At 44.5% G+C, this 20556-nt stretch overlaps 1 protein-coding gene across 1 annotated transcript in view; it reads right to left on the bottom strand.

The window, feature by feature from the left end:
* The window catches only part of LOC149467157 (F-actin-capping protein subunit alpha-2-like), a 69430-nt gene extending 62771 nt beyond the window's left edge, over positions 1 to 6659 (bottom strand). The window contains exon 1 of the mRNA XM_089672087.1: positions 6524 to 6659. Within this exon, the coding sequence (XP_089528213.1) occupies positions 6524 to 6562 (39 nt within the window). The 5' untranslated portion in view covers positions 6563 to 6659. The remainder of the gene's footprint in view (positions 1 to 6523) is intronic.
* Positions 6660 to 20556: the final 13897 nt, after the last annotated feature.

Raw genomic sequence — 20556 nt, 5'->3', positions numbered from 1 at the left:
GCGGCAGAAGCACCATGTGATTTCCCTGCAGCTGCAATTTAAAAAAAGGTGCAGGGACCTCCTTCCTGTATAAAATGCAGGCTCAGCAGCCTATTCAAAGGAATGGGCTGCCGTGCCCATGCAAGCACAGCTTGCAGAACGACTTTGCAGGGATCCTGACAATGTTGGGATCTGCCCAGCTGCCTGACTAGTAGCTGACTCAGCCACTCAGTGATTCGTCGAGAGTCTGAATTAGCCATTTCCGTCCCTCCCACAGCCTGGTGTTGCAGTGAGCGCTGGAGGGGCATAGCAGAGAGCCGGTGACTGACAATTACCACTCTCTGCTTATAGAAGACCAAGAACTGAGCAATCAGCAGCCTTTGATTGCTCTGTTCTCAGTTTTAGAGGTAGCAGGGGACAGATGTAGCATTGGATTGATGCTGCATCCACATTGGTGAGTTTTTTTTTTTGTTTTTCCTCAGAGCCAGTTCACATCATTTTCAACAGGCTCAAATTGAACTGCATGGCGCCAAACATAGTGCATGCGCTACTTCTGTAAACTCACTGCAACTGGATCACACGTTACCTTTGTACCATGCAATCTGGTGCAGTCAAATGCACTGCGGTTGGGGCGTCATTAACTTAATAGTGACACCCACTGCAGATAGCAATTACATTGCCTTTTTAACACAATGTGCAAAACGCAGTTAGAATGCGGGTTTCCTGCATCGCATTCTGGTATGAATGGGCCCTAAAGTGATTCAAAAAGCCGTAGTTACTAAGAATAAAAATTATTATTATTAACCACTTGCCCTCCAGAGGATTTACCCCCCTTCCTGACCAGGTCATTTTTGTGTTATGGTGCTGCGTTAATTCAACTGACAACTGGGCGCTGTCATGCAAAGCTTCACCCAAATGAAATTTATGTCCTTTTTTCCCCCCACATATAGAGCTTTCTAGCGGTGGTATTTGATCGTCTGTGCGTTTTTTGCACTATAAGCAAAAAAGAAACTGACAATTTTGAGAGAAAAAAAAACGATATTTTTGACTTTTTGCTATTAAACATGTCCAATAAAAATATTTTAAAAATCAAAATTTAGTCATACATTTAGGGCAAAATATATTCTGCTACATATCTTTACTAAAAAAAAATCCCAATATGTGTAAATTAATTGGTTTATGTGAAAGTTATAGCATTTACAAATGGCGGTATAGATACTGTAATTTTTTATTTTTTTTTATAGTAATGGCGGCAATCAGCGACTTATAGCGGGACTGCAGCGAGCATTCTGACACTGGGGGAAACTAACTTGGTGTCACAGACATCCCCAGTGACACCAAGACTGTGATCAGTGCTAATAAAATGCACTGACACTGTACTAATGGCACTGGGCAGGAAGGGATTATTATCTGGGGTGAGCAAAGGGTTAACTCTGTGCTCTTTTCATCATAAGCACACTGCTTTGTATGGCTCTGCTATGCAGAGCCATACAAAGCAGTGTGCAGGAGTTGACAGGGGAGAGAACTGTATTGTTTACATACAGTTCTCTCCCACATCGGAAATACTTGGCAATCACCGGGTGCCGGCAAGTAATCACCGGCTGGGACCCGGTGATTGACAGCCAAGGCCGTGAATGGCAGCGCGGGTAGGACACGCATGTGCCCCCTACCCAGAACTGCATAATCATGTATACATGGGATTTTGTGCACCCCTGCAGCAGTATTTCTGCTATAGGGCGGAGGTAAAGCAAATAATGATATATATACATTTTTTTCCCTCTCTTTTATCCCTCTTCCTCTATAGAGGGGTCAAAGGACCACCGTGAGGACAAATAAAAGAAAGGAATCCCTCTCTGTCTGTTGGACTAGAAACTTTTTTTTCTTTCTTCAATACACTGCTCAAAAAGGTTAGTTCATTCACTAGTGTGAATGTCTCTGACCAAGCAATCAGAAACAGACTTCATGAGGATGGCCTGAGGGCCCGATGTCCTCTAGTGGGCTCTGTGCTTACTGCCTGGCTCTATTGGCATTTGCCATTGAACACCAGAATTGGCCGGTCCGCAACTGGCGCCCTGTGCTTTTCACAGATGAGAGCAGGTTCACCCTGAGCACATGTGACAGATGTGAAAGGGCCTGGAGAAGCCATGGAGAACACATTATGCTGCCTGTAACATTGTTAAGAATGACCATTTGGTGGTGGGTCAGTGATGGCCTGCGGAGGCATATCCATGGAGGGACGCACAGACCTCTACAGGCTAGACAATGGCACCCTGACTGCCATTAGGTATTGGGATGAAATTCTTTGACCTACTGTCAGACCCTACGCTGGTGCTGTGGGTCTTGAGTTCCTCCTGGTGCACAACAATGCCCAGCCTCATGTGGCAAGAGTATGCAGGCAGTTCCTGGAGGATGAAGGCATTGATACCACTGAATGACCCCATGCTCGCCTGACCTAAATCCAATAGAACACCTATGGGATATATTTCGGCCCATCTGCCGCCAGGTTGCACCTCTGTCCAGGAAGCTCAGTGATGCCCTGGACCAAAGCTGCGAGGAAATAACCCAGGACACCCCCTGTCGTCTCAGGAGCATGTCCCAACTTTGTCAGGCATGCATAGAAGCACGTGGGGGCCATACAATCTACTGAGTACCATTCTGAGTTGCTGCAATGAAAATTCAGCAAAATGGACTAGCCTGCCACATTTTTTCACTTTGATTTTTGGGGTGTCTTTGAATTCAGTCCTCTGTAGGTTGATCATTTTCATCAAACGATGAGGCATCCTTACATCCCCAACACATTACCCAGTCCATATCAGTATAGATATCCAGCATGTTTTCCCCCATTGAGATCTGTGTTTTCAAAGTGTTCCTTTAATTTTTTGGAGCAGTGTATGTTTATATGCTGGAAGCTCAACCAGCAGGTGGCCATTACTTACAAACAAATTCAAACAAGTTGTTTTTCGTGTTAGTTTTGTTTTTGTTTTAATTCCCCTGTTTGGATACATTTGCAGATTTTTATTAAAATCAATAGCATATTCAGGGATTTAATTTGGAGAAAGAAGCCCTCCCCCTGTATAAAATTAGAAGACACTACAACGTCTCAGTGATGCTGGAAAACTAGCAGTACCTAACCCAATGCTATTTTTTTTCTGCTGCTCAATTGCAGCAGCTGGCAGGCTGGGAATCTGAGAGACCTCCCCCTGGGCTGCTTGCCAACTATTTTTTTCATAAGCTTAAGTCCTGGGGGGGGGGGGGGGTGTTTCATTACCTGCCATGCCTACTCTGGTGTTAATGTGCAAGGTGTGGGTGGAAACTAAGAAAATGATAGGGATCTCTAACCCTACTAGATATACTCCAATATGGAGAAATTATTAGATTCCCGAAGCAGGGGTTTCCAACTTAGTACAACTCTATGATAATGGAACTCTCAAAGCGTTTGTGCAGCTGAGGATAGAGTTTTCTTTACATCAAAGGTGGTTTTATCAGTTTCATAAACTTCGTCATGCATTATTGGCTCAATTTTCTTCTACAGTAGTGCTTTTTTTTCGCCCACCCCGATGCTGGACAGAATAGGCCAAGCAACATCTACTAAGGGGCTCATTTTGGACATCTATTCAGATTTATCAAATAAATTTTTATTGAAGTTCCTGATTCTGTCCAGGGCAGGATGGGAACAGGATATTGGTTCTATTTCAGAGGCGATCTGGGGGAAGATTCTTCAGTCTCTCCCTTCAGTGTCTCTTTCTCCATCACATATGTTAACGCAGATTTTTATTCTTCATAGGGTGTATAGAACCCCTGATTTTCTCCACACCATAGGTCTGAAATTTGACCCTTGTATAAGAGTACCAGAATTAGCACATCTTTTGTGGCGATGTCCTAAACCCCAGAGATATATGGCAGAGGTGGTTGGTATCCTTAATGGGCTTTTTGATGTGAATATTCCCATCAAACCACTCGCATATTTATTGGGCTATGTAGATTCTTCGCTATACACGCTCCCGATGGTGACTACTATTCTGTGGGCACTTTTTGTGACCTTAGGCGGACCTCCAATATCTGACCGGATTTTTGATCTCAACAAGCTTATCTCTTTTGAAAAATCATACATATTTTTTAAAAAAATCAATGAGTAAATTTGATGCTATTTGGTCAAAATGGATTAAATATATGCTTCCTGTATGGGAATAGGTTTATTAAGTATTTAAATTAATCAATTTTTCTTCTTGTCTCAAACACTGGTGTTCATGCTTGGGGAAATACGATATTTCTGTTCCCATTATGTTTAGATTATTAGGCAAAGATGAGGTTATTTTAGGGCTGTCACGCTCTATTTATAGATTTCTATGCTTTAAAGCTGTTACGATAGCTGGCTGTGATATCCTTTTTCATAATGCCATGTATTGTATGTATGGTTTGCTGGTATTTGTTTCTTATGATGAAAAAAAAAGGAAAAAATTAAATGATTTAAAAACGTGTATAAATATAACAAACAGCCCCAATCCTCTTCTTTTTGAGTCCCCGGCTAGCAGTCCTGGCTCCTCCCCCATGCCAAGTACCCCCAATAGCAAATATCTTGCTACAGGGAAATCCAAGCAGACTCGCACCTGTGAATGGACATTTTACATTCACACGTCAAGTGTGACTAAGCCCCACCCCAGCCCCGTATCCTCATTGGCTCACTGGCTGTGACTGACAGCACGAAGTGCCAATGACTCCCACTGCTGTGTGAACCAATGAAGAGAGAGAGAGCCTCTGCTCTCCCACATATTGCTGGAAGGAGAAGGGGCTCAAATAAGTATAAAAGGGGGCTGGGGGAGCTGCACCTAGGTTGTTTTGTAACCTTTAATACATTAGGGTAACAAAATTAGAAAATACTGATCACTTCCCCAAAGTAGTACAATGTTACTATGGTAACATTACTTTGGTCTTGTGTAATATGAAAAAAAAAAGTAATTAAAAAAAAATTGAAAAAAAATTATCAATTTTTTTTTTGTACTGTCCCCAGTCAAGTGCCCTGATCACCGCCACACCAGTTATATGCTGACCCTGCACTGCACTGGTAACACTATGTAAAAAAAAAAACAAAATTCTGAAAATTCCATTTCTTCATTTTCCAAAAAATTATGACAAAAAAATTACAACTTCAAAAAACTGGCCATGTCTCTTATGAAATACATCGGACTGTCTACTTTGAAAAAAGGGGTCATTTGGGGGATATCTGTACTGTTCTGACATTTTTGGGCCTTAAGAAATTAGATTGGCTGTCAGTACTTCAAGATTGATCAATTTTCAGATCTATACCATAGTTTGTGAACTCTATAACTTTCCTACAGACTAAATAATAAACACTGATTTGGGTTATTTTCACCAAAGACATGTAGCAGAATACATCTTGGCCTAAATGTATGAAGAACAATTATTTATTTGCAAACTTTTATAACAGAAACAAAGAAAAACTTTTTTTTTCTTCAAAGTTTTCGGTCTTTTTTTGTTAATTTAGCAAAAAATAAAAACCCCAGTGGTTATTAAATACCACCAAAAGAAAGCTCTAGTTGTGTGAACAAATTGAGAAAATTTTAGTCTGGGTACAGTGTTGCATGACTGCGCAATTGTCATTAAAAGTGTGAGAGCGCTGAAAGCTGAAAATTGGCGTGGGCAGGAAGGGGGTAAAAGTGCCCGGTATGGAAGTGGTTAATTCTGCACTTCTCTTTTATAGGGCTGGTTCACACCATAGAAATGCAGTCCGGATACGTTTCTGTATGAGTGTTTTTGATGCGTTTCCGTAAATTTTTTCCCTCTCTCTTCAACTTAAATAAGGACGTGTGTTCTGGTGCGTTTTCCTAAATTCCAGTACAGTTTAGTGCAGAATAAAATGCAGCATGTTCTACTTTTTTTCTGGAACACACTGGAAGTGACCGCATTGGGGTGAACTATGCCACTGGAAATCATGTAACCTACTATCAATGCAATTTTGATGCAGAAAAAAAAACGCTCTGGACTGCACGTTGTGTGAAGTGACCCTTAATCACAGCAGTGTTCCCCTTTTATCATAGATTGTCTATCCACATATAGGATGACAGACGTGACTCCTCCATGTAATCACAAGGTCCCCCCACTTCCTGCAGACAGATCACTTGGACACATGAGGACATCCTCTCCAGTAGTAGCAATTCCCCCTCAGTAATACCAAGACTCCACACAGACCAATGAGGAGGATGGCGGGTGTGCAGAGTGACCGGGGGATGGGAGGTATGGGGGGTCCCGGGCACATCTGATCCGGACGGGTCTCCGCCCTTCTGCCTCCTATTTTCGGCTGAGGCCGTACAAGGAGCGGACCGGCTGGGAGGAAGAAGAGGCGGAAGTCAGCCAACCCCACCCTGAGTGGAGCCCACTCACCTGAGACACCTCAGCCGGGCCCCGCCAGGTCCCCTCGCCCTCACATCCCGGGACCCCTCTACACAGGACCTCCCGCACCCCTCCGTCTACAAGGACCGGAGCCCAGAAGGCCGCTCATCCCTCATACACATCCCAAGGCACCGACCTTCTCCTCCTCTGACAGCTGCTCCTCCACATCCGCCATCTTCTTCACCCCCTTTTCCTGACTGCGCGCGACCCCTGTGGGCGGACACTGACGTCCCCTCCACGGCCCGCCCCCAGGAGAAGAGACGGGGGGCGCGCCCGGGCTGGGGTGACGAGAGCGCGCTGTGCTGTGACAGGCGGGAGGGGAGGACGGGACTTGTATAGGTTGGTGTGTCCCAGAACCTCACCGCCCACACCGGGGATACCACACGAGTTCAGTTTAAAGTGATCTGGACTTAACAATAAATGAATGAAACCTAAAATTCTAAAGTGCTATGAAGCCTTTCACTGCCGCAGTTTTTTGCACAGATTAAAAATGTACATGTTAGGCCGGAAAGATGAGTCAAACATGGTATATGTTCTGGACGCAGAGACCCTGAGAATGAAACGGTAGTAGCAGGCCCAGACTGGGACAAAAACGAGGACCGTGCATTTCCGACTGAAGCGCCCAAAGCCCAGGGACGGACTGACAACTCATGGGGCCCCTGTGTCCTTGCACAAACTCAAAAAAGCCTATGAAAAAGGTACCGGGGCATTTCATGGGGCCCCCTACTGACCGGGCTCGCGGGCGGTGACAGAGTTTCCAAATGGTCAGGCCGCCCCAGCCAGGGACCCTTTCCTCAGAGCCCAGAGGTAGAATACAGGGTCTAGTCGTAAGGGGTAGGAGGATTTAATATTTTTTTTCTACATTGTTTTGTAGGAAAGAAAGAAAGGAAGGAGAAAAAAAACTAGAGAGATGAAAAGAAAGGAAGGAAGGAGGAAAAAAACAACAGGAGACAGAGAGAAGAAAAGAAAGGAAGGAGAAAACAGGAGACATAGAGAGGAAAAGAAAGGAGAAAAAGAGGAGAGAGAGAGGGAAAGGAAGGAAGGAGAAAACAGGAGAGAGAGAGGGGAAGGAAGGAGAAAACAGGAGAGAGAGAGAGGGGAAGGAAGGAGAAAAAACGAAACAGAGAGGGAAAGAGAAAACGTGAGACAGAGAGAGGAAAAGAAGGAGAAAACAGGAGAGAGAAAGAAGGAAGAAGAAAACAGGAGAGAGAGAGAGAAAGAAGGAAGAAAGTAAGGAAGGAGAAAACAGGAGACAGAGAGAGGAAAAGAAAGGAAGGAGAAAACATGAGACAGAGAGAGGAAAAGAAAGGAAGGAGAATACAGGAGAGAGAGAGGGGGGAGGGAAGGAAGGAGGGAAGGAAAAAAAACAGTAGACAGAGAGAGGGAAAGGAAGGAAGGAGAAAAAACAGGAGACAGAGAGAGGGAAAGAAAGGAAGGAGAAAAAACAGGAGACAGAGAGAGGGAAAGAAAGGAAGGAGAAAACAGGAGACAGAGAGAGGGAAAGGAAGGAAGGAGAAAAAACAGGAGACAGAGAGAGGGAAAGAAAGGAAGGAGAAAAAACAGGAGACAGAGAGAGGGAAAGAAAGGAAGGAGAAAACAGGAGACAGAGAGAGGGAAAGAAAGGAAGGAGAAAACAGGAGACAGAGAGAGGGAAAGAAAGGAAGGAGAAAACAGGAGACAGAGAGAGGGAAAGAAAGGAAGGAGAAAACAGGAGACAGAGAGAGGGAAAGAAAGGAAGGAGAAAACAGGAGACATAGAGAGGGAAAGAAAGGAAGGAGAAAACAGGAGACATAGAGAGGGAAAGAAAGGAAGGAGAAAACAGGAGACATAGAGAGGGAAAGAAAGGAAGGAGAAAACAGGAGACAGAGAGGAAAAGAAAGGAGAAAAAGAGGAGAGAGAGGGAAAGGAGGGAAGGAAGGAGAAAACAGGAGAGAGAGAGGGGAAGGAAGGAGAAAACAGGAGAGAGAGAGGGGAAGGAAGGAGAAAACAGGAGAGAGAGAGGGGAAGGAAGCAGAAAACAGGAGAGAGAGAGGGGAAGGAAGCAGAAAACAGGAGAGAGAGAGGGGAAGGAAGCAGAAAACAGGAGAGAGAGAGGGGAAGGAAGGAGAAAAAACAGGAAACAGAGAGGGAAAGAGAAAAACGTGAGACAGAGAGAGGAAAAGAAGGAGAAAACAGGAGACAGAGAGAGGAAAAGAAAGGAAGGAGAAAACATGAGACAGAGAGAGAGGGAAAGGAAGGAAGGAGAAAAACAGGAGAGAGAGAGAGAAAGGAAGGAAGGAGAAAACAGGAGAGAGAGAGAGAAAGGAAGGAAGGAGAAAACAGGAGAGAGAGAGAGAAAGAAGGAAGAAAGTAAGGAAGGAGAATACAGGAGAGAGAGAGAGAGGGGGGAGGGAAGGAGGGAAGGAAAAAAACAGTAGACAGAGAGAGGGAAAGGAAGGAAGGAGAAAAAACAGGAGACAGAGAGAGGGAAAGAACGGAAGGAGAAAACAGGAGACAGAGAGAGGGAAAGAAAGGAAGGAGAAAACATGAGACAGAGAGAGAGGGAAAGGAAGGAAGGAGAAAACAGGAGAGAGAGAGAGAAAGGAAGGAAGGAGAAAACAGGAGAGAGAGAGAGAAAGGAAGGAAGGAGAAAACAGGAGAGAGAGAGAGAAAGAAGGAAGAAAGTAAGGAAGGAGAATACAGGAGAGAGAGAGAGAGGGGGGAGGGAAGGAAGGAAGGAGGGAAGGAAAAAAACAGTAGACAGAGAGAGGGAAAGGAAGGAAGGAGAAAAAACAGGAGACAGAGAGAGGGAAAGAAAGGAAGGAGAAAAGACAGGAGACAGAGAGAGGGAAAGAAAGGAAGGAGAAAAGACAGGAGACAGAGAGAGGGAAAGAAAGGAAGGAGAAAACAGGAGACAGAGAGAGGGAAAGAAAGGAAGGAGAAAACAGGAGACAGAGAGAGGGAAAGAAAGGAAGGAGAAAACAGGAGACAGAGAGAGGGAAAGAAAGGAAGGAGAAAACATGAGACAGAGAGAGAGGGAAAGGAAGGAAGGAGAAAACAGGAGAGAGAGAGAGAAAGGAAGGAAGGAGAAAACAGGAGAGAGAGAGAGAAAGAAGGAAGAAAGTAAGGAAGGAGAATACAGGAGAGAGAGAGAGAGGGGGGAGGGAAGGAAGGAAGGAGGGAAGGAAAAAAACAGTAGACAGAGAGAGGGAAAGGAAGGAAGGAGAAAAAACAGGAGACAGAGAGAGGGAAAGAAAGGAAGGAGAAAAAACAGGAGACAGAGAGAGGGAAAGAAAGGAAGGAGAAAAAACAGGAGACAGAGAGAGGGAAAGAAAGGAAGGAGAAAAAACAGGAGACAGAGAGAGGGAAAGAAAGGAAGGAGAAAACAGGAGACAGAGAGAGGGAAAGAAAGGAAGGAGAAAACAGGAGACAGAGAGAGGGAAAGAAAGGAAGGAGAAAAAACAGGAGACAGAGAGAGGGAAAGAAAGGAAGGAGAAAACAGGAGACAGAGAGAGGGAAAGAAAGGAAGGAGAAAACAGGAGACAGAGAGAGGGAAAGAAAGGAAGGAGAAAACAGGAGACAGAGAGAGGGAAAGAAAGGAAGGAGAAAACAGGAGACAGAGAGAGGGAAAGAAAGGAAGGAGAAAACAGGAGACAGAGAGAGGGAAAGAAAGGAAGGAGAAAACAGGAGACAGAGAGAGGGAAAGAAAGGAAGGAGAAAACAGGAGACAGAGAGGGAAAGAAAGGAAGGAGAAAACAGGAGACAGAGAGGGAAAGAAAGGAAGGAGAAAACAGGAGACAGAGAGGGAAAGAAAGAAAGGAGAAAACAGGAGACAGAGAGGGAAAGAAAGGAAGGAGAAAACAGGAGACAGAGAGAGGGAAAGAAAGGAAGGAGAAAACAGGAGACAGAGAGAGGGAAAGAAAGGAAGGAGAAAACAGGAGACAGAGAGAGGGAAAGAAAGGAAGGAGAAAACAGGAGACTGAGAGAGGGAAAGAAAGGAAGGAGAAAACAGGAGACAGAGAGAGGGAAAGAAAGGAAGGAGAAAACAGGAGACAGAGAGAGGGAAAGAAAGGAAGGAGAAAACATGAGACAGAGAGAGGAAAAGAAAGAAAGGAGAAAACAGGAGAGAGAGAGGGAAAGGAAGGAAGGCGAAAACAGGAGAGAGAGAGGGAAAGGAAGGAAGGAAGGAGAAAACAGGAGACAGAGAGAGGAAAAGAAAGGAAGGAAGGCGAAAACGGGAGACAGAGAGAAGGAAAGAAAAGGAAGGCGAAAACATGAGACAGAGAGAGGAAAAGAAAGAAAGGAGAAAACATGAGACAGAGAGAGGAAAAGAAAAGGAAGGAGAAAACATGAGACAGAGAGAGGAAAAGAAAGGAAGGAGAATACAGGAGACAGAGAGAGGAAAAGAAAGGAAGGAGAATACAGGAGACAGAGAGAGGAAAAGAAAGGAAGGAGAAAAACAGGAGACAGAGAGAGAGAAAGAAGGAAGGAAGGAAGGAAGGAGAAAACAGGAGAGAGAGGGGGGAAGGAAGGAGAAAACAGGAGAGAGAGAGAGAGAGAGAGGGGGAGAGAGAGAGAGAGAGAGAGAGAGAGAGAGAGAGAAGGAATGAAGGAAGGAAGGAGAAAACAGGAGACAGAGAGAGGAAAAGAAAGGAAGGAGAAAACAGGAGACAGAGAGAGGAAAAGAAAGGAAGGAGAAAACAGGAGACAGAGAGAGGAAAAGAAAGGAAGGAGAATACAGGAGAGAGAGAGAGAGAGAGAGGAAAAGAAAAAGGAAGGAGAATACAGGAGACAGAGAGAGGAAAAGAAAAAGGAAGGATAATACAGGAGACAGAGAGAGGAAAAGAAAAAGGAAGGAGAATACAGGAGACAGAGAGAGGAAAAGAAAAAGGAAGGAGAATACAGGAGACAGAGAGAGGAAAAGAAAGGAAGGAGAATACAGGAGAGAGAGAGAGAGGAGGGAAGGAAAAAAACAGGAGACAGAGAGAGGAAAAGAAAGGAAGGAGAAAATGAGAGAAAGAGGGAGAGGGAAGGAAGGAAGGAAAAAAACAGGAGACAGAAAGGAAAAGAAAGACAGGAGAAAACAGGAGACAGAGAAAGGAAAAGAAAGGAAGGCGAAAACGGGAGACAGAGAGAGGAAAAAAAAAAAAAAGGAGAAAAAAACGGGAGACAGAGAGGGAAAGAAAGGAAGGAGAATACAGGAGACAGAGAGAGGGAAAGAAAGGAAGGCGAAAACGGGAGACAGAGGAAAAGAAAGGAAGGAGAAAACAGGAGACAGAGAGAGGGAAAGAAAGGAAGAAGAACACAGGAGACAGAGAGAGAGAGAGGAAGAAGGAAGGAGAATACAGGAGAGAGAGGGGGGGGGAGGAAAAAAACTGGAGACAGAGAGAGGAAAAGAAAGGAAGGAGAAGACAGGAGACAGAGAAAGGAAAAGAAAGAAAGGAGAATACAGGAGACAGAGAGAGGAAAAGAAAGGAAGGAGAATACAGGAGAGAGAGAGAGAGGGGGGAGGGAAGGAAGGAAGGAGGGAAGGAAAAAAACAGTAGACAGAGAGAGGGAAAGGAAGGAAGGAGAAAAAACAGGAGACAGAGAGAGGGAAAGAAAGGAAGGAGAAAACAGGAGACAGAGAGAGGGAAAGAAAGGAAGGAGAAAACAGGAGACAGAGAGAGGGAAAGAAAGGAAGGAGAAAACAGGAGACTGAGAGAGGGAAAGAAAGGAAGGAGAAAACAGGAGACTGAGAGAGGGAAAGAAAGGAAGGAGAAAACAGGAGACTGAGAGAGGGAAAGAAAGGAAGGAGAAAACAGGAGACTGAGAGAGGGAAAAAAAGGAAGGAGAAAACAGGAGACTGAGAGAGGGAAAGAAAGGAAGGAGAAAACAGGAGACTGAGAGAGGGAAAGAAAGGAAGGAGAAAACAGGAGACTGAGAGAGGGAAAAAAAGGAAGGAGAAAACAGGAGACAGAGAGAGGGAAAGAAAGGAAAGAGAAAACATGAGACAGAGAGAGGAAAAGAAAGGAAGGAAGGCGAAAACGGAAGACAGAGAGAAGGAAAGAAAAGGAAGGCAAAAACATGAGACAGAGAGAGGAAAAGAAAGAAAGGAGAATACAGGAGACAGAGAGAGGAAAAGAAAAGGAAGGAGAAAACATGAGACAGAGAGAGGAAAAGAAAGGAAGGAGAATACAGGAGACAGAGAGAGGAAAAGAAAGGAAGGAGAATAGAGGAGACAGAGAGGAAAAGAAAGGAAGGAGAATAGAGGAGACAGAGAGAGGAAAAGAAAGGAAGGAGAATACAGGAGACAGAGAGAGGAAAAGAAAGGAAGGAGAATACAGGAGACAGAGAGAGGAAAAGAAAGGAAGGAGAATACAGGAGACAGATAGAGGAAAAGAAAGGAAGGCGAAAACATGAGACAGAGAGAGAGAAAGAAGGAAGGAAGGAAGGAGAAAACAGGAGAGAGAGGGGGGAAGGAAGGAGAAAACAGGAGAGAGAGAGAGAGGGGGGGAGAGAGAGAGAGAGAGAAGGAATGAAGGAAGGAAGGAGAAAACAGGAGACAGAGAGAGGAAAAGAAAGGAAGGATAATACAGGAGAGAGAGAGAGAGGAAAAGAAAAAGGAAGGAGAATACAGGAGACAGAGAGAGGAAAAGAAAGGAAGGAGAAAACAGGAGACAGAGAGAGGAAAAGAAAGGAAGGATAATACAGGAGAGAGAGAGAGAGGAAAAGAAAAGAAAAAGGAAGGAGAATACAGGAGACAGAGACAGGAAAAGAAAGGAAGGAGAATACAGGAGACAGAGAGAGGAAAAGAAAGGAAGGAGAAAACATGAGACAGAGAGAGAGAAAGAAGGAAGGAAGGAAGGAGAAAACAGGAGAGAGAGGGGGGAAGGAATGAGAAAACAGGAGAGAGAGGGGGGGAGGAAGGAGAAAACAGGAGAGAGAGGGGGGAAGGAATGAGAAAACAGGAGAGAGAGGGGGGAAGGAAGGAGAAAACAGGAGAGAGAGAGAGAGGGGGGGAGAGAGAGAGAGAGAAGGAATGAAGGAAGGAAGGAAGGAGAAAACAGGAGACAGAGAGAGGAAAAGAAAGGAAGGAGAAAACAGGAGACAGAGAGAGGAAAAGAAAGGAAGGATAATACAGGAGAGAGAGAGAGAGGAAAAGAAAAAGGAAGGAGAATACAGGAGACAGAGAGAGGAAAAGAAAAAGGAAGGATAATACAGGAGACAGAGAGAGGAAAAGAAAAAGGAAGGATAATACAGGAGACAGAGAGAGGAAAAGAAAAAGGAAGGAGAATACAGGAGACAGAGAGAGGAAAAGAAAGGAAGGAAAAAACGAGAGAGAGAGCGAGAGAGGGAGAGGGAAGGAAGGAAGGAAAAAAACAGGAGACAGAAAGGAAAAGAAAGACAGGAGAAAACAGGAGACAGAGAAAGGAAAAGAAAGGAATGCGAAAACAGGAGACCGAGAGAGGAAAAGAAAGGAAGGCGAAAACGGGAGACAGAGAGAGGAAAAAAAAAAGGAGAAAAACGGGAGACAGAGAGGGAAAGAAAGGAAGGAGAATACAGGAGACAGAGAGAGGAAAAAAAAAAGGAGAAAAACGGGAGACAGAGAGGGAAAGAAAGGAAGGAGAATACAGGAGACAGAGAGAGGGAAAGAAAGGAAGAAGAACACAGGAGACAGAGAGAGAGAGGAAGAAGGAAGGAGAATACAGGAGAGAGAGAGGGGGGGGGGAGGAAAAAAACTGGAGACAGAGAGAGGAAAAGAAAGGAAGGAGAAGACAGGAGACAGAGAAAGGAAAATAAAGAAAGGAGAAAAAACAGGAGACAGAGAGAGGAAAAGAAAGGAAGGAGAATACAGGAGACAGAGAGAGGAAAAGAAAGGAGAATACAGGAGACAGAGAGAGAAAGAAGAAAGGAAGGAGAAAACAGGAGACAGGGAGAGGGAAAGAAAGGAAGGAGAATACAGGAGACAGAGAGAGAAAGAAAGAAGAGAAAGAAAGAAGGAAGGAAGGAGGGAAACCGGAGAGAGAGAGAGAGAGAGAGAGAGAGAAAGAAAGAAAGAAAGAAAGAAAGAAAGAAAGAAAGGAAGGAAGGAAGGAAGGGAGAAAACAGGAGACAGAGAGAAAAAAAGAGAGAAGTATAGAAAGTAAGAACACAGGAGGAAATAGAGAGAGAAAGAAGAAGGGGAAGAGAAGACAAGGCTGGCAGGGAATGTGGGCAGGGCAAACACAGGAGGAGAAGAAGGAGGGAAAGAAGGAAGGAGGGAAAAAAACGGAAAGAAAGCAGGTAGGGAAAGAAAGGAGGGAAAGAAAGAAGGTGGAAAAAAAACAGGGAAATAAAGCAGTTAGGGAAAGAAAGGAGGGAAAGAAAGAGGAGAAAAAGGGAAGAAAGAAAGGAGGGAAACAGGAGTCAGAGAGAGAGGGAAAGAAAGGAAGGAAGGAGAGAAACAGGAGACGGAGAGAAAAAAAAAAAAAGACGTATAGAAAGAAAAAACGAAGGAGGGAAGGGGGAGTGAAGAAGGGGTAGAGAAGACAAGGCTGGCGGGGAGTGTGGGTGGGGCAGACAGCTTTCTCCTCCCTCGTCTGTGGTGGGTGGGGACTGTCAGCACTGAGGATAGAATATGCTGACATATCCCCCGCAGCGTTGCCGGAGATTGGGGGGTGGGGGGTTTGCTGGCCGAAGAGGGAGCATACAGGAGCCCACTGCATGCAGGAGATGGATAGGAGGGGCAGCTGGGCGGCACATAGAGGAACCACGTCTCCTATTAAGGTGGCCCCAGCTGACCGGGCAAATGCCGGAGTGCCCTATGGCCAGTCCGGGCCTGGGTAGTAGTGCCAGTTTTCTTATCTTACACAATATTAGTGCAACAGTTTATCAAACCCATATTTTCAGTAAAATATACATTTAGGTTGATTTCACTGCACTTGTGTTTAATGTGATTATAATGCCTAAACTATTTTTTACATTAATGCATTCCCTATCAGGGTTTTTCTTTCAGCAGTATCGCGCGGGGGAACGCAGTTCTGGCATTTCCAGCACTAAATGTATCAAGGGGAGCTGGCATGTGCTGGGGGATCTTTTGTGGCTGGATGGAATCTATTGTGGCTTTTGGGGGACTAGTGTTGCTGTGGGGGTCTTATGTTGCTAAGGGTCAATTGATGCTGGGAGGGATCTATTGTTGCTGGGAGATATTTTGTTGCTAGCGAGTGTCTATTGTTGCTGGGTTGAATCAATCTTTGCTGAAGGTGTATTTTGTTGCATGGCAGGTCTACTGTTTTGGAGGGGGGGGGGGGGGGGGTTTACTGTTACAGGAGATCTCTTGTTGCTGGGGTTGGGGGGAGTCTATTGTTGCTGGCTGCAGGTGCTCTAATTTACAGCTTTTCTTGTTATCGACAAATTCCATATAAGTTACTTAGAACCACAAAATTAAATTTGGTTCTAGATTCTCTAAAAAAAAAAAAAGGCAAGGCTGGGAAATGAGTAGGGGCGGAAACTCAGTCAGAAGGGGGGAGTACTTGCGCCTCTTCTTTGAGGGAAAAAAAGCCCCGTTCCTTACATTAATCACTTAAGCTCTGGAAGATTTTACCATCTTCATGATGTGGCTTTTTTTTTTTTTTTTAAGGTATTTAGCACTGTGCTAATTGTGCGGTCACGCCAGAGGCGTAGCTAGGATATTTTGCGACCGGGGATGAATTATAAAATTGGCGCCCCTAGCCCCCCCTCCCTGTTTAATCACATTAGGTGACACCAATGATGGGGCACTATTCCTCCCACTGACATCAATGACACTTACCTTGCTGACTCCTGCTCCAGCCTAGGCTCCTTCCCTCTCCCATCCACGGCCAGCATACCTGGTTGCAGCAGCACCATCTGCACGGCACACTTACTGGTCAGCTATCTTCTTCACTTTCTCCGGCCGCTCCCTCACTCGATCTTCGCGCTGCCGCTCGGCTCCTCCTCTTCAAGCTCTGCCTCCTCGCAGGTGACTGGCCACCTGTGTGCCTTTCCTGAGCTACAGTTCTGCCACCCAATCACTGGTGAGGAGGTGGAGCTTGCAGAGGGAGGTACAAGCTGCCATAGGCTGTCCAGTGATCCTGAGGGTGTGGCCAAATGACAGGGGCAGCATGTCATCCTGCCCACACATCGCATTCAGGGAAAGGAAGACACCAGACCTGCGGACCTCTCTACCCCTCCTCCAGCAGCGCCTCCTGGACTGGAATGTTGTGGGACTGGGACACGGAGCCAGGTAAGATACAGCAGCCCGCTGCCCGCCCCTGTACTAAGTGTCCCTTCCGTTGGAAGGGGGGGTGGCGGCACTGTGCCACCCCCCTAAAAGGTGCTGCCCTAGGCAAACGCCTTGTTTGCCTCGTGGCAAATACGCCCCTGGTTGTAATCCTCATTTTGGCACCCCTGTAATTTGGAGTCCAGGTACATATGTACCCCCCCTGCCCCCCTAGCTACGCCTCTGGGTTATGCAACACCGTACCCAAAGAAATTTGTAATTTTTTTTTTACACAAATACAGCTTTCTTTGGGTGGTAGTTGTTCTACACAGGGTTTTTAATTTTGTTTTGCTATATAAAAAAAAAACTTTGAAAAAAACTTTTTTTTTTACTTTATGCTATAATACATCCAATAAAAACATCACATTTCTTCAAAAATGTATTCTGCTACATGTTTTGATGGACCCCCCCCAAAAAAAGTATTGATTGGTTTGCGTGAAAGTTATAGCGCCTACAAAACTATGGTATATATACTGGAATTTCATTCATTCAATAATTAAAAATGTTTATTTTGGCCTCCGTCTGCGATGGTGCAGCAGTCAATCTGACACTGTCACGGGGGTGGGGGGGGGGGTGGGACTAACTGCCACTGACATTACCAGAGAGATTATTACAGTGATCAGTGAAAGTATTACACTGTCACTGTACTAATGACACTGGCTGGGAAGGGGTTACTATCTGGGATGATCAAGGGGGTAAATGTGTGCCTAACTATGTGAATTGTGTCAAAGATAAAAGTACAGATGCGGCGCTCAGTATTAGTTGCAGTGTGCAAATGATATCTCACAGTGTTAAAACTTAAATAGGTATAATACATGCGGATAAATGTGACTGTTGTGACACAGTAAGCAATGATGAACTTTTGTGACTGGGGTATTGAATAATATAAATAATACCAAAACTTATTGAATATAGTTCATGCGGAATGAGATTACTGTAAAAACAGTAATATTCATAACTTCTATGGCTAGAAGCAACGGGCATACTATGCACCGATAGGATAGTATCCCATGATGTCATAGACTGATAAGATATAGTTCATGAAGATTTATGTGACTGCGGTGACACAAAACAGCGGATAGTTTTGGTGACTGCTGTGGCTGGAAACAATGAGCAAACTATGCACTAACCAGATGGCACAGATAAATGTGCGTTGGAGTATATAAGACCTACTCCTAGGTACTCTGGGGGTGGGAACTCAGCATGCGGATGTGATCATCAGGTGGAGGTACTTCACCAGCTGTCATCTATCCAGAGCAGGATTCCACGTCTCAACCGTGTCCAGCAGTGCCTTTTATATCCATCAGGGGGATCATACACGCAGATGGAAACCAGGAAAGGATCCTTCAAGATGAGGACTCTCGGTGCCAAATAAAAGAGCCCAGAGAGAAAAGAACTCCAATAGTGTAGTATGTTTTAATGATAGAGTAACATCAAAGTACAGGTAAAAAACTGAGCCAGCACTTACATCTGAGGTAGTAGGTAGGTGAAGTAGTTAGCAATCCATGAGAAAGGGTATCTCCCTAACGCGTTTCGTGTAATAACACATTTTCAAAGGTTGTCAATGTGTTATTACACGAAACGCGTTAGAGAGATACCCTTTCTCATGGATTGCTAACTACTTCACCTACCTACTACCTCAGATGTAAGTGCTGGCTCAGTTTTTTACCTGTACTTTGATGTTACTCTATCATTAAAACATACTACACTATTGGAGTTCTTTTCTCTCTGGGCTCTTTTATTTGGCACCGAGAGTCCTCATCTTGAAGGATCCTTTCCTGGTTTCCATCTGCGTGTATGATCCCCCTGATGGATATAAAAGGCACTGCTGGACACGGTTGAGACGTGGAATCCTGCTCTGGATAGATGACAGCTGGTGAAGTACCTCCACCTGATGATCACATCCGCATGCTGAGTTCCCACCCCCAGAGTACCTAGGAGTAGGTCTTATATACTCCAACGCACATTTATCTGTGCCATCTGGTTAGTGCATAGTTTGCTCATTGTTTCCAGCCACAGCAGTCACCAAAATTATCCGCTGTTTTGTGTCACCGCAGTCACATAAATCTTCATGAACTATATCTTATCAGTCTATGACATCATGGGATACTATCCTATCGGTGCATAGTATGCCCGTTGCTTCTAGCCATAGAAGTTATGAATATTACTGTTTTTACAGTCATCTCATTCCGCATGAACTATATTCAATAAGTTTTGGTATTATTTATATTATTCAATACCACAGTCACAACAGTCATGAAAGTTCATCATTGCTTACTGTGTCACAACAGTCACATTTATCCGCATGTATTATGCCTATTTAAGTTTTAACACTGTGAGATATCATTTGCACACTGCAACTAATACTGAGCGCCGCATCTGTACTTTTATCTTTGGCATCACTTGGAGGATCTGAGGTTGTTTCCTCTTCCATGCCGGCTGCTCCCACCTGTATTTTACCTGTTGTCACCCAGCGCTCATATATTTTTTATTTTTCAATATGTGAATTGTGTGCTGCTTTTTCTAATCATACAGATAGAATGTACTCTCTGTACACAGCTCTTGCTTGTCAACACAGAGCCCAGGGCTATGACTGTACACAGCCGATCAGCAGGTCCTGGCTGTGAATCTTTGATTGGGACTTACCGAAAGGCTCCCTCTGTGTACAATTAAAAACCCAGAAGTAGGCAGCGACATATGGGTACGTCGCTTTGCCTACAGCAGCCTCCCATCCGTAGTACATTGTGGGCAGGTGGTCGGGAAGTGGTTAAGGTAAAAATGTTCCAATACCTGTATCACTACCTCACCACCACCCCTTCCATACTTACCCTAGCCCAGGAGTTGCCAACCTCCTAAAATGTTTTTTACTAATAGAATATTTACTGACAGAGCACATTTTTACCCTCCCCCCACATCCACCAGACACAGCAGAATGAGAATCCTGTTAATTGGGACTCGATCATGTGAACGCTATGCGATCACATGATCAAAATGATAACAAAGCTTTTATGAATAAGATTAATAAAATATTTACTTCGTTCTTGTAGAGCTGTAATTGGTCCACAGCTCACACATGACACATGGGGCCAAGCACAGTAATCCTGTACCATGTGACCAGCTGGAGCCAATCACAGATCGCTCATTATATTGAACTGTCATGAACCCAACATATTCATGACAATTCAAAGCAAGCTTTGCATTGTAAAGCAATGATCTTCATTGCTTCTGCATTGCAAAGTGTAAAAAAAAAAATCCCTGATCACCACCCCAGAGTAGCACAATGGTGTTACTATGGTAACATTGCAGAACTCTGATGACAGTATTTAAAAAAAAAAAAAAAAAAAATGTAAAATTCTCAATTTTTTTTTACATTTTGTGTTTTTAAAACTACTTGCCGCCTTATATTGCTTTCTATTTCCGGGTGTGTGTGCGCGCCCAGCTGCCCCCTATGCTGTCCAGGGAGAGAACGAACACAGCATTGAGTAAAAGCACTACATTGTACATGCACACATTAGATTAGCACATTTAACTCTTTGATCACCCCTATTAACCCTTTGATCACCCGGTCACCATTAGTACAGTGTCAGTATATAGAATTTGTCACTAAACACTGTATTACTGCCACTAGTGACATTAGATGTCAGGGTCAGTTAGCGCCCCTCCTAGCCAGGGTAAGCTAGTGGTAGATTGACCACACACTATAGGTTGCCGATCACCACCATTACTAGTATAGTGTTCCTACTGATCAATATATTGATCAGGAACAGAATTATACTAGTGTCTCCTTTGTATAGTGTCCCCAAAAAAGCAGTGTTAGCAGGATCAGCCCCATTCGTTGTCAGCACTAGCATTTAGTCCCTCTGCTATTTTTCACAAAAGATTTGTGTGAATAGATTGTGGACCAAAGCAATTTATACGCACAACAATAC

Source organism: Staurois parvus, unplaced genomic scaffold, assembly GCF_062004578.1.
Source record: "Staurois parvus isolate SC_StPar_1 unplaced genomic scaffold, SC_StPar_1.0 ptg000120l, whole genome shotgun sequence".
In the NCBI taxonomy this organism is placed as follows: domain Eukaryota; kingdom Metazoa; phylum Chordata; class Amphibia; order Anura; family Ranidae; genus Staurois; species Staurois parvus.
Note: the sequence above shows the minus strand (reverse complement) of the source record. Positions and strands in the feature narration are given on the sequence as shown.